This window comes from Poecilia mexicana, unplaced genomic scaffold, assembly GCF_051168715.1.
Source record: "Poecilia mexicana isolate PSO_F unplaced genomic scaffold, ASM5116871v1 scaffold_18, whole genome shotgun sequence".
Lineage (NCBI taxonomy): Eukaryota > Metazoa > Chordata > Actinopteri > Cyprinodontiformes > Poeciliidae > Poecilia > Poecilia mexicana.
In genome coordinates, this window is record NW_028263387.1 from 24,302,266 (window position 1) to 24,316,135 (window position 13,870).

The 13,870-nt window shown below is 39.4% G+C and overlaps 2 protein-coding genes across 3 annotated transcripts; both read right to left on the reverse strand.

The window, feature by feature from the left end:
* Positions 1-1,524: 1,524 nt before the first annotated feature.
* LOC106932724 (E3 ubiquitin/ISG15 ligase TRIM25-like) lies at positions 1,525-4,501 on the reverse strand. Its single transcript, XM_088015912.1, has one exon. The coding sequence runs from the start codon at positions 4,405-4,407 to the stop codon at positions 2,308-2,310; it is 2,100 nt and encodes a 699-aa protein (XP_087872038.1). The 5' UTR covers positions 4,408-4,501; the 3' UTR covers positions 1,525-2,307.
* A 2,195-nt stretch (positions 4,502-6,696) lies between these two features.
* On the reverse strand, positions 6,697-12,279 carry LOC106932731 (tripartite motif-containing protein 16-like). Of its 2 annotated transcripts, XM_088015460.1 has the most exons (3): positions 12,228-12,279; positions 12,050-12,105; positions 6,697-9,158 (listed from the first exon to the last, which is right to left on the reverse strand). In XM_088015460.1, exon 3 carries the CDS (start codon positions 9,007-9,009, stop codon positions 7,339-7,341), a length of 1,671 nt encoding a protein of 556 aa, XP_087871586.1. In that variant the 5' UTR covers positions 9,010-9,158; positions 12,050-12,105; positions 12,228-12,279; the 3' UTR covers positions 6,697-7,338. The 2 variants fall into 2 exon arrangements, with proteins under 2 accessions (XP_087871586.1, XP_014867059.2); XM_015011573.2 differs by lacking the exons at positions 12,050-12,105; positions 12,228-12,279 and adding an exon at positions 10,513-10,651.
* Between the last annotated feature and the right edge of the window lie 1,591 nt (positions 12,280-13,870).

Here is a 13,870-nt window from a genome sequence, read left to right on the forward strand (position 1 = left end):
TTTGAAGGCGCCTTTCAAAACTCAAGGTCACAAAAACAAACCTGCCACTTTTATCACTGTCCATTCGTATATGCAGCTGAATTTACAACCTCTGAAGTCCAGTTCAGATTTTTTTCATTCATTTCTACAATCAAGTTGATCCTTAAACAACGAAATAGTGACTGATGTCCCAGTATCCCTATTTGAGTTTCACAAACTCTGTTGAATCCGAGTTCGTCAAATGTTTGCAACAAAACATATCTCTTGTTATAACCTGAGCTAATGGCAGCATATAGATATTGAATAGGAGGGGTCCCAGGACTGAAGCTTGGAGTACCCCACATGTGTGTGCACAGATAAGAAGTTATCTACTGAAACTAATAAATTCCTCTTCTGTCACGTCTAAGTACTGTACCAGACTCTAACACAGCTATACAATTGCTTTGTCATGGTCAACAATGTCAAATGCTGCCCTGAGATCCAACAGAACCAGCACTGTGGTTCTTCCACAGTGTGTATTTATATGGATGTGATTGAACTCTTTGACTAGGACAGTCTTAGTACTGTGGACTGAAATTGGACTGAAAGACGTCAAAGCGATTGGTCTTTAATAAACCATTTATCTGCTGAAAAAACAGCTTTTTCAATTATTTTTCTGACGAATGGGAGGGTGGAGATCAGCCTGTGGTTCTACATTAATGATTTGTCCAAATTGTTCTTTTTTTCTGTTTGTTTCTGTTTTTAAAGCCTGGGGGTAAACACCTGATTAGAGGGGTGAGATTTACTATTTGAAACAGATCAGATGCAATTATAGGCAGGTATTCTTAACTATCTCTGGGTTGGACGTCCAGACAGCAGGAGCAAAAGTTTTATACCTTTTTTTTCCTCCTCAGTTTTTGTGGTTAAGTTGGAAGAATTGTCATATTGTCTACATTTGTTTTAATAGGTCAAATGTTAATAGGACTTCTGTACTTTTTATATATTTATATTGAATGTAATGATTGACTGTGTTACTGTTTCCCTAAAGCTTACACGTATTATTGTTTGCTGGCCAGTCCATCATAAAGACAAAGTAAAATTCAGTTTCCAGATTTTAACCCTGAAAGAATGGAATATTCTTAAAGATTTTAAAGAGCATCTAAAGAGTTTAAAGAATATTTAATATATATATATTTTTTTATCTGAAATGATTTTTAACCATCTTTGTCATTTTTCCACATTGTCATAATGGGGTATTTTTAGAATTATGAGGGAAGAAATTCATTTAATACAATTTGGAATAAGGTAGTAATGGAACAAAATATGGAGAAAGTGAACCACTGTTAATATTTACTAACGGACAGTATTTCGCTTATGTTAAATAAACTCTTCAGTCTCAACAACAGCTAATAAAATTCTAAATTAAACATGTTTGTTTTAAATTCTGATTTCTTTTCCCTTTAAAATAAGATGATCTTTTACTATAATTCATAGCAGTACAAACCTATTTCTTTGTGGTCATGACTTTTTGTAATAAGTTTAAAATCAATCAACTTGACACTGACAGAAAGCAAAACGACTTTATTTTGTTTATTTTGGTTAAATGTCTGATTACTACAACCACAATAATACAAAAAACGTTCATTAATTTCATTATAAAGTGATAATATAGTATACGTTTTATTTTTGCTCAAACACCAAATTTTGAAGAACAAAATATAATATTTGGATAAATAAAAAAACACCCAGATCAATAATAAGAAAAAATCAGTTTTAAATTAACAAATGTACCAGTGCATAAAATGTATTTCACCATTTTAACACGTCAAATAAAACACACAACTTATAAAATCATACATCATATTTCTGTCGTTTGCATGATTCTAAAACATAAATGACAAACAGCTCAAGATGTGTCACAATGTCTTGCTGTGAGTTAAAATTGAAAACAAAAAACAAAATCTTTAGGTTTAATATGAGAACTCCAAGATGGTAATTTATTACTACATTATGGTGAACTATAATTAAAACCATATTATGTTTGATTTAGCTTTATTTACATTTGTACTTTCCACACCATTGAATCACAAAAAACATTCATTAATTTCATTATGAAGTATTTTGATCTTCCAGAATCAATATTTAACCACTTAACCAGGAATTATTTTTGAAAATTTGTCACAACTCTTTGTTGTTAAAAGTCACCAATGAAAGTGACAACTTTTAGCTTGTAATTCTAAAAAATAGTTCCTGTTTAGAACTTGATAAACGTCTCAACATTTGAAATTATTAAGTTTTAAGATAATCTAGAATAAACCAGAGATCTAAACAGAGTTGCTCAGCTTCAGTTTATTTTAACTGAATGAACTCTGCACTGGTTCCTGCTGAACGTGTAAGCCAAATCCCAGCATGTAGAGGCTCATTGAAATAGGTATGTCTTTCATAGAGGAGAGTCATCTGAGATCCACAGACGCTGTAGAAAGACAGAATACCTGCTCTGTGGTCGAGGAACACTCCTACTATGGAGGAATAGAGGTTTGTGACAATATCCAGACTATAATTATCACCATGAAATGTGAACTTATACGGCTGGCAACACAATGCCCAAGAATCCTCATTCATACCAAAGGTACTATCATCTGTGTCCCCTGTTCTTTGTATACAACCATAAGCTACGGCTACTTCGACTGATCTGCCGCTCCACTCTACCTCCCAATAACAACGTCCAGTTAGACGTTGTTTACTCAGTACCTGCCATCTTTTAGTGAACCTGTCTTCGTGATCTTCATAATATTGGTTTTCATTGGTCATTGTTACTTTTCTGTTGCCTTCAGATAATTCCAGAAATTTGTGTGCTGTGTTTCTACTCAGTGTGATTTTCCGTGAATACTGTAAGAAATATTCACGGTCATTTACGGCCGCTGTGTTAATTGGTTCAAATCGTTGTGGTACAACTCTGGGGCGCTGGTGACCAGTCCAGGGTGTATTCCACCTTGCACCTGTTGACCACTGGAGATTGGCACCAGCACCCCCGGTGACCCGACTAGGGATAGGCACATTATAAAATGGCTGCATGGGTGGATGGATGGGTTGTGGTAAAAGAGCTGGTTTGAAGGCTTTTGGTGAGCTTTTTTTTGGTGGGTCTCTCGACTTCTCCCTCACAATCCCACTAGGGATATGTGTGTTAGAAATAGGGTGGGTGGATGGATGTTTGGGTTGAGGTAAAGTATCCGCCTTGGATGCTGCTGGTGAGCTTTTTTTTGATGAGTCTGTCAGGCTGTTCCTTGCGATCCCACTAGGGATATGTGTGTTAGAAATAGGGTGGGTGGATGGATGTTTGGATTGTGGTAAAGTATCCACCTTGGATGCTGCTGGTGAACTTTTTTTTGATGGGTCCATCAGGATGTCCTGTAGTTTACCTCTGAGCTCTGAGACAGCTGCCATCACGTCCTCAAAGTTTTTCCAGGGTTGAATCTTGATGCTGGATGAGTGAGTCGACTCCCTGAGTGCTGGCAGTGAGGGGTAGTTGAGGAGAAACTGGTTGTGATCCTCTGTGTGTGAGAGCTGCTCCAGCTCAGCGTCTTTCCTCTTCAGCTCAGTGATCTCCTGCTCCAGCTTCTCCTGAACATCTTTGACTCGACTCACTTCAGTTTCCTGCTGGGATCTGATCTGCTGCTTCACCTCAGAGCTTCTTTCCTGGAGGAGACGGATCAGCTCAGTGAAGATCTTCTCACTGTCCTCCACTCCTTTATCAGCAGAGACATTGATGGCCTCCACCTCCTGTTGAAGCAGCTTCACATCTTTCTCTTGGTCCTGGATTCTCTGCTGGATTTGTTGTCGACTCTCCTGGAGCTTCTTCTGCTTCTCATCTCTTTCTGCTGCAACAGGGACTGTTTCATGGCCTTTATGTTCCTCCATAGAGCAGAGATAACAGATACACTGCTGATCAGTACGACAGAAGATCTTCATCACCTCATTATGTCGAGAGCAGATGCTCTCTTGGAGCTTCTTGGATGGATTCACCAGCTTGTGGTTCTTCAGTCCAGGTATGTCATAGTGAGGTTGGAGGTGATTCTCACAGTAAGAAACCAAACAAAATAGACATGACTTGACAGCTTTCATCTTCCTCACAGTGCAGATGTCACAGGCCACATCTTCAGGTCCCACAAGGGAGTCATCATCAGGAGCCGGTTGTGGTCCAGTCTTCCTCACATCCTCCACCAACTCTGCTAACATGGTGTTTTTCACCAGAACAGGCCTCGGTGTGAACTGCTGCCTGCACTGAGGGCAGCTGTGGATTCCTTTCTTGTCTTCATCATCCCAAAAACTTCCAATACAGTACATGCAGTAGTTGTGTCCACACGGGATGGTCACTGGGGTTTTCAGTAGATCCAAACAAATCGAGCAGGAGAATTTTACAGAATCCATCGGATATCCTTGCTGTGCCATTTCTCCTCTGGTGAGCAGTTTCTGTGTGTTAGGTTTCGTTTCCCCTGAAGCAAATTTGCTGCGCAACAAGTCTGTAACGTGTCAGTACGTAAAAGGGTGTAACCAGGAAAAGCAAATAAGCTTTAGTCACACCAATAGAACAGATGGTTTCCTCCTCCTGGATCCAAAACTCCTCCCTTTTCTCAGACGGAGTGGAGCAGCTCCTCTTCTGTGAAATCTGTTGTTTTGTGGTTTACTATTTCAGCTTCATCTTGATTTCCTGTATTACTTGGGTTTACGTTAGCTCTTTCCTTTGATTAATTTGAGAGAAATGAGTTGATTAAAATATGTCCCCACTCATGATAAATTTGTTTTGTTTTATTGAGAAATACAATATATGACAACCATTTGGAAAAGTCAAGTTTTTATACATTCACAATCATTTTATTAGTGCAACTCCATACATACATGCATGTATTTATCGTAAACAGATGAATGTTTTCATGTGTAAATCATGAGTCTTAAAATGTATGTATAGTCCTTTGCTGCCACCTAGTTTTCATTGTTTGATACTGCAAATGACCTGATATCAGACGTAGTGAGATAAAAGGATGAGTCATTTCCAGATATTGAAATATCTGGTCTTGATTGTATTTGATACAACTGCATAAGTAAAAAAAGCAGCTGCTGCACAATCACTGTATTTGTTACAGATAAATAAAACTCTTGACCTGTCTTCACCACCTGCTGTGAGACAGTTTTCCCTGTCTTACAGTTGCAGCATATATTTAAGGGAGGTCATCAGGCAAAAATTATCAAAATAAAAAGGGTTTAACAATATTTTAACCTGCCAAAACTTTTTGCAACCACTTCAGTAAATCATTTCTACTTTTAAATCTACTTAGACATATTGTGACATTCAGTTGGCGTAAGTGTTTCATTTGACCACTAAAAGTCATTTAGAGATTAAATTACTACAATTTTTACCTTCACCTTCCTGCCTTTAAGATAAATTAGGACAAAAATACCTATAAAAAGCATTGTGGTCTCAGTTAGTTTAATATTCTCTAAATAAACTCCTTTATCAAACATTACCGCCACACACTGAAAAGAAAAGCAAGCCAAACTGAGGAAAGTTTCAGTTTTAAAATCCTATTGAACATTTAAAATGCTGGAGATGATCTCCTGTGATGGACTGGCTACCTGTCCAGGTGAGCACCGCCTTTCGACCAATGACTGTTATCGTTCTGCACCAGCTGTGCTGTAAGGATAAGCAGGATGGATAAATGGATGAAATGATCTGGTTTCCTTGCCATTTCTCCGTTCAGCAACAAAACGTAGATTTTCTAAGCAAACAGGAGTATCCCATAGAAAAAACCCAGCTTTCTTTTCTCTTAAATTCACCGAGTCTTTGGCTGTATTTACGTCAGGAAAGTTTTCTCCTAAAGGCTCCTGCATACTTCATCTGATACGACGAAATCAGCTCATATTGATGTAGACCTTGGAGAAAGAGAAAGAGCTGAAAGGCATTTCAGGTCTTTTACTTTTCATCACACTTATTATGTTTGGAGGGAAGAAACCAGAAATATATCCTCAAACTGTTTCATTTAATCTATTGAGATTATGAGAAACTCAATCTACAGTGTCAGCATAGATTGGTGCTACCTTAATCTGTAATTCCAGACTTTATTCTATAGTTTCCTGTTCGTATACAGCATGTTTCTACCCTTAAATCAGTCACTCACTGCATTTTTTCTTTTGTCTTTAAGGAAACAGGAAAAAAAACATTTTGTCAGGCGAAAAATGTAACTACTGACATCTTTAAAGTGATAAACTGGTTTTGTACCAGATGGCTCACTGTAAAACACCCTCTGCATTGCTAATATTCTTCTTTCATTTCCACATGTTTGATATGTTTTGGTGAATTACCACATTTTGTTGGTATTCAATGGGCTGCACAGTGGCGCAGTTGAAGTGAAGTTGATAGAAAAGTATGTTCACTTTGGACAACTCTTCACACCCTGTGTGTGCAGACAGCTTAGCAGATACATGTAGCTTAGTGGGACCTTTAAGCAGCTGAAAGAAATATTGTGCAACTCACCAATGGAGGAACTGGAAGAGGTGAGGTTGTGGTCCTTCTACAAAGTTTTTCTGTTCTTGGCACAGATATGGTATAACTTTTCAAAAGATGTTGTTTCATTGTGTATTAGGGGAAGTAGGTTGTGCAAGGATGAGTTTGCATGTTTGGGTGTTTGTATGTGACTGAGCAAAGCTGAGGCCGTGTGAAATAAACCCAACAAACCTACAAGCTGTCTCAAACATCTTTATTCAAGATTAGCTTACCATCAGTTATAGAAATCAGAACGATCACATTTTATAAATACTCTGAATATTCTTAAAGGTTCTCTGCCTGTATTTAATCATGAACATGTGGATTAATTAAAAACAACGGTTCAAAGTCTTATAGAATAGTTAATATCGTTTGCAGCAGTCAGTAGCTATAATTACGAGAGACATGAAATGATCATCAATAAACAGAAAAACATAATAGAAGTCGTGGTTCTGTGAAAATATTGAACCAGCATTTATTGAAGGTATCAGTTTTGTTAAGCACAGTAATGTTTCCACACCCAAACACATGGACAAATATATTTGTTTGTTCTGTTACTTTATGAGCTTCTGTTTTTACTGATAATTAATGAGAATTAATTCCTATCATATCTACTGATTCAAAATCAAACTTTAGAAAGACAGGCAGAAAATAATACATTTTATTTGAAGGCGCCTTTCAAAACTCAAGGTCACAAAAACAAACCTGCCACTTTTATCACTGTCCATTCGTATATGCAGCTGAATTTACAACCTCTGAAGTCCAATTCAGATTTTTTTCATTCATTTCTACAATCAAGCTGATCCTTAAACAACGAAATAGTGACTGATGTCCCAGTGTCCCTATTTGAGTTTCACAAACTCTGTTGAATCCCCATTAAAGAAAGGACCAACCCCAGCATGTAGCGGCTCAGTGAATCTGGTCTGGACTCTGTGGAGGAGAGTCATGGTTTCAGAGACGCTGTAGAAAGACAGAATACCTGCTCTGTGGTCCAGGTACACTCCTATTCTGGAGGAAACTGGACCTGGTACTGGAGTTTCAATGCTGTTGTGTAAAAATGTGTAACTGTCTGTGTCACAACTAAATGACCAAGATTTGTCATTGACTCCAAATAAACATTCATTTGAACCTCCTCTACTGATGTTCTGGTATGAAACTGCTACATTAACTCCTCCTTCTCTCCACTCCACCTCCCAGTAACAACGTCCAGTCAGACTCTCTTTGCTCAGAACCTGAAATGAATCAGTGAATCTGTCCGGATGATCTGGATAAGACTGCTCTTCTTTCATGGCTGTGACTTTTCTATTTGCCTCAGACAATAACAGAAATCTGTTTGCTGTGTTTGGATCCAAAGTAATTTCCTGTGAATATTTTAAGAATCCATCTCTGGTCTTTGGTTCTGGTTCTGAGAGTAAAACATCCACTTCAGTAATCGTCAGTGAGATGTTTGTCCATGTGTCTTTCAGGACGTCCTCCATTAAATATGTAATCTCTGACACAGCTGCTGTCACGTCCTCAAAGTATCTCAGAGGACGGATGTTGATGCTGGATGAGTGTGTCGACTCCCTGAGTGCTGGCAGTGAGGGGTAGTTGAGGAGAAACTGGGTGTGATCCTCTGTGTGTGAGAGCTGCTCCAGCTCAGCGTCTTTCCTCTTCAGCTCAGTGATCTCCTGCTCCAGCTTCTCCTGAACATCTTTGACTCGACTCACTTCAGTTTCCTGCTGGGATCTGATCTGCTGCTTCACCTCAGAGCTTCTTTCCTGGAGGAGACGGATCAGCTCAGTGAAGATCTTCTCACTGTCCTCCACTGCTTTATCAGCAGAGACATTGATGGCCTCCACCTCCTGTTGAAGCAGCTTCACATCTTCCTCTTGGTCCTGGATTCTCTGCTGGATTTGTTGTTGACACTTCTGGAGCTTCTTCTGCTTCTCAGCTCTTTCTGCTGCAGCTGGGACTGTTTCATGGCCTTTATGTTCATCCATAGTGCAGAGATAACAGATGCACTGCTGATCAGTACGACAGAAGATCCTCATTACCTCCTCATGATGTGGGCAGATGTTGTCCTGAAGTTTCTTGGAGGGATCCCCCAGTTGGTGTTTCTGTAGTGTAGGAACCTCATAGTGAGGTTGGACATGATTCTCACAATAAGAAACCAAACAAACCAGACAGGACTTGACAGCTTTCATCTTCCTCCCAGTGCAGACATCACAGGCTACATCTTCAGGTCCAGCATAGCAGTGATCAGCTGGAGCAGCTTGGAGTCCAGTCTTCTTCAGATCCTCCACCAACTCTGCTAACATGATGTTTTTCTTTAAGACAGGTCTTGGTATGAAAGTCTCTCTACACTGAGGGCAGCTGTGGATTCTCCTCTCATCATCTCCATCCCAGTGGTCTTTAATACAGTTCATGCAGTAGCTGTGTCCACAGGGAATAGTCACTGGGTCCTTCAGTAGATCCAAACAGATCGAACAAGAGTATTTTGCTGATTCCATGTGACTTCCTTGCTGTGCCATTTCACTTTTGAATGTTTATAGTTCTTCTTTCTCCTTGTTTATCAACAGGCCAAATAAGGATTTCTCTTTCTTCTTTACTCACTGATTTGCAGCAGGTTAACTTGTCGGGTCTTGAACTTGATTAAACAGCGATTCTGAATTTGTCTGATCTGAGAATAAAAGAACCAAGAAACAAACTGTTAGGCTGTCAGTGTTTGAAATGATGGGAGTGGTTATCACTGCACGTGTCATTAAAGAGCAGTTTAAATCCTTAGTACACCGGCGCTACTCTAAGACTTCTCTGTTGAACATATGACTGCATAAATCCTGTGTGAGTAACTTTTTAAGCAGTAATTTGATGAAGTATCTTCAGCAGTTTTATCTGTGTTGTATGAGGAATCAAAACAAGAAGATAATTTCATGTTTTCTGTGAGTCACCTGCTAAACTGGTTAGGGTTGGACTGATGTCTAGCACCTTCCTCCAGGGTATAACCCAGATGTGTAAATGATCCAGTGTCTCTCCCTTTTTCTTTACTCTCTGATTCCCAAGGTCCTTTCTCTATGATTGTGACTTTAACTGGTTCCCTTCCTGTCTGCCCTGGATGGATCAGTCTTCATATGTGTCCCATGTGATTCCTCCCGATCTTTCACAACCACTTCAGAGGTCGTACAAGCCTCTGAATGCACAAACAATGAACTCATTGATTAGCCAATGGACAAACTTTGTAAACTCCGAACAACAACATTGCTAAAAGTACCAGTAGACATGACATCTACAATCCCAGAGTTGCATGATCATGAGCAGCGCCAGCAGCACATGCATCAGCCTTTGGACTGGAATGACCAGTTTCTCTTTTCTCACAAAAATGGGCACAAATTGAAGAAGTGAGAAATGGTGCAGCTCTGGTCAACGTCCTGCTGGAACTATAGTTCTGCTCCAGATTGTGTGAAGCACCACATTATTCTAGCTGGGATGCGTATTTTGACTGCATTACCTACTGTAATTCCCAAAGGTTGGGCATGTTTAAAAAAAAAAAAACAAGGATCACAAATATGAGATGTATGTTTAGTGTGTGCATAGCAAACATTTTGCACCTGAAGTCATATGAATCATTTGAAACAAATATCTATTCCGTCAGACTCAACCGGCATCTGCAGCTTTTGTTTTCTCTATCTGTATTTGGTTAATTCAGCAATGGTTTCATGTCCCAATTCTGAAACTGCAGCATGCAGAGACAGAGTGAATATCGTCTGAACTGTTATTATGAAACTGTTCCTACACTGAGGACAGCTGGGGACTGTCCTCTGATCTTCTTGTCCCCAGGAGTCTTTAACACATTTCACAGTAGCTGTGTCCACGTGGAATGGGAACCAGATCTTTCAGTAGATTTAGTCAGATGGAGCAATATAATTTTCCTGAACACATCTGATTTCCTCTCTGAGCCAAAAACACTGAATCTGTCAAGTTTCTATTGATTCTGTAGAAGTGTCTCACAAGAAGCCAAGCATCGGTTTGTTACTTACTGATCAGCAGCAGTTGTTCAGCTCTGTGATCCTACCAGCCATAAAGCTGTCAGATGTGAAATGGGAGGAACCAGGAAATGTAGCAACAGAGCTGAGCTGTGTGTTTAATAGAAGAAATAACGTAACAGCAATTGTTGGGAGGGGCAGAGGATCTACAAACACATTAGACTGCTGCTGCATTTCTTATTCTTACGTCTTCATACTTCATTCCCTGCTTTTGGCCATTTCAACACATTTAGTGGAAATATTTATGCATTTTTGTCTATGATCCCTTCTAGGTAATTTCTTTATATAATTCTCTTACTGTGAGTAAAGTTACAAGCACTACTGTTAAGTTATTGTGTTCGGGTGATAGTGATGATGTTTTGCAGACAGGACGTCGGTTTTTAGGAGTCATTGAGTCGACCATGAAGTTTTCTTTTCACCAAAGTGTTTTGGAGGCCAATTTGAGGTCATCTGCAGAACAAGTGAAGATCGGTCCAAACAGGGTCACTCACTCACAAAATTACTAACCAGTGGCTGAAATTCATGAATCCATTTGGTACTGTCAAAGTCCTGACCTGACTGAACTATTATTTAATCTCTTTAATTTAATTTAACATTTAAATTTCCTTTGGGATTAATAATGCAGGTTTGCTGCTATTTTGCATTCTGTTCACTTATGGGGTGAAATTTACTTTGTAATTTCTGAGTTTCATGGAAGTCATCACTTCCTGTCTTGTTTCCTTTTTTGTCATTCTGAATCCACATCTCTTTTGTAAAATTGCTGACTATAATTGCTCCAAAATGCCTCTTACACACTGAACTTCTCCTCTAATGGCTCATAGATGACGAACACTAGTAGTATCATGACTGAATTATGAATATATGTCATGTAACTGTTTAAATTCATCACTGCCATGATTTTCAATGGCTTATCATGGAAACGAACTTGATGATCTTAATTTAATTTCTTATTTAATGGAATAAAAATGTTCAGACTTTTTTTAATGTAAAAAAAATAGTTTTTGTTTTTTCGGCATTAGCAAAATACAAAGATTTGCACACTTTGTAAAGGAAATGCAGCTAGTTTCTGCGTTCCAGCTAAAAGAATAAGCTTTTCCTGGCTGATTCATAATTTTGCAGAAGAAAACTTTGAATTATTGATTCTTCTAACATAAACGATGTCTCTGATTCAGTTGCTGGGTTCATAGACAAGGTATGTAAGGAACATAAAAATCCACTGAAATAGAAGATCATTTTGCAGAATCCATCAGATTTCCTCGCTTTGCCTCATCAACTTCCATCAACACAGTTGCCCAAGTTTCAGGTTCCTCATTTCAAACATTTGCCTCTCTGAATCAGACCTCAGAGCTTTAAATTGTCACAGAAAGAAGTGTGATCTATGTTCTTGGAAAAAGTAGATCATGTTTTGCTAAATTTAATAATTTTGCTTCAAGTATTTAATATTTCTGAAATAAAATTAACTGGAAATCAAGTTGGGATTTAGAAAAAGTAAATTTCCTATGCAATTAATTATTGATAGTTTAAGGCATACCTTTGCTGCACAGTCGGTTTTAACAATTACACACTCCTCTTGCAAACCTCAGAGATCTGAAACCACATGTTAAGCAATAAGTTACACACCAGGCTACACCATGAACCTGATGAGGCTCATGCTATACCAGGTTCTAACAAACATCAACTGTCTTTTGCAGAGATGTGTCTGGACTTACACTTTGTCTGTGCCATGGATTTCTCTGAGCGATTTCCCTGTGATATCCTTTTTTTCCTTTGAAAAGATGCTTAAATTAATTGTTGTTAACACAGTAGTTAAAACACTTCTTCACTACTTTCTGCATGTTTTAAATTTATCTGTAAGACATCTCCAAGTCCCTCCCCTCTCTGTGTGCTTTCGCTTGCTGCAGCATGACAAGTTGCTCAACTGGTCTCAGTCAGGGTGAGTCAAGAAGCAGTGCTGAGAGACAGACAGAGAGAAATAACCAAGGGCGTAGGTTCGGTCTAAGTTTTGGTGGGGACCTTGACACACCCCCCCCCAGCACAGTGAAATGCCCACCATTTAGGCAAAATGCAGGATCATGTTTCTTTTCTAAGGAGGTCTTTTTGATGGTAAAGGCTTTGACACACTCAAAACAAAGAACTTTTTGCATGGTGGGGCTATAATGCAGCCATGGGAAGAGGCTAAACCATTTGGCCTGAAACCGCAACCTTTTATTGGGCAGCTGCTGTGCTGCAATGAATTTTACATCAGGCTGGTATGGCGCACTCCCCATGTCCAGGGCACTGCTGCCTTGACTTCCCTGGTCACTGGCACTCACACTGACTGCCTCCTATAGAGCAAACAAAGCGTAACCTGGTTTGTATTCGCACTAGCTTAACTTAATTTAAGACTAACACTTCAAATGCCATATTTACTGAGATAATTTCACAGTATATTTCATATCTGAGAACTAACACCTCACCTGGAGCCCTGAAGCTCCAGCCACCTCTCCATCGTTCTGCTCTGCCCCTTGCTCTGCTGTCTGAGCATCCTATGTGAAAAAATATTACATAATTAACAGACCTATTCTACCTCACATTCAGTGCTGACCTTACTAAACACCGGACTTTACAACAAATGCGTTGCGTGATAGATATCTAACTTATGGGTCCACTCACTGTACTTACAGCCGTCGTAGCGAAATAACTTCTAATGTCTGTCCTTTTCTTTTTTGGTGGCGACATGGTCTCGGAGACTCAGAAGGAGACGCGTGTGCCCAGCTAGCCGCCGCCTTTTGCAGCTAATCAAAGAACGTCCGACGATTCAACTGACTCCCCCCCGACAGCACCGTTCCGACACGGTCTCGGAGGCTCATAGTAAATGTCAAACTAAGAAGCTTCCGTTCCGCGCACCGCCTGTTGCTGCTAATCAAAGATCGTAGATCCACGTTCTTTGAGCCAATATGGCAAAAATTGGTCGGGACTTTTTCATATCCCGTGAATATTGGTCGGGACATGTCCCTACCGTCCCTACCCAAACCTACGCCCATGGAAATAACTGTTTGCATTGACAAATATATATTCTACAACACATGTGTCAAACTCAAGGCCCGCGGGCCACATGTGGCCCGCCATGTCATTTTATGTGGCCCCCGCAGCATTTTATAGGCCGACATTGACTTAGAATAGGTTTTGAGCACGAATTGACTACAAACTACATCTCCCATAATGCATTCCGATTGTTACCAGCTAACATTACGTCTTCTCGCCACTAGAGAGCAGCAGAGTCACCTTAAGCTGCTTATTGATTTTCCCAGCGAATAAAACTGAGACATTAACAAGCTAACATCAAAACATCCAAGAAAAGAAAAATCGATTT

Excerpts from the sequence above, each read along its gene's own strand:
- LOC106932724 (XM_088015912.1), bottom strand. The coding sequence starts at position 4,407 with ATGGCACAGCAAGGATATCCGATGGATTCTGTAAAATTCTCCTGCTCG.
- LOC106932731 (XM_088015460.1), bottom strand. The coding sequence starts at position 9,009 with ATGGCACAGCAAGGAAGTCACATGGAATCAGCAAAATACTCTTGTTCG.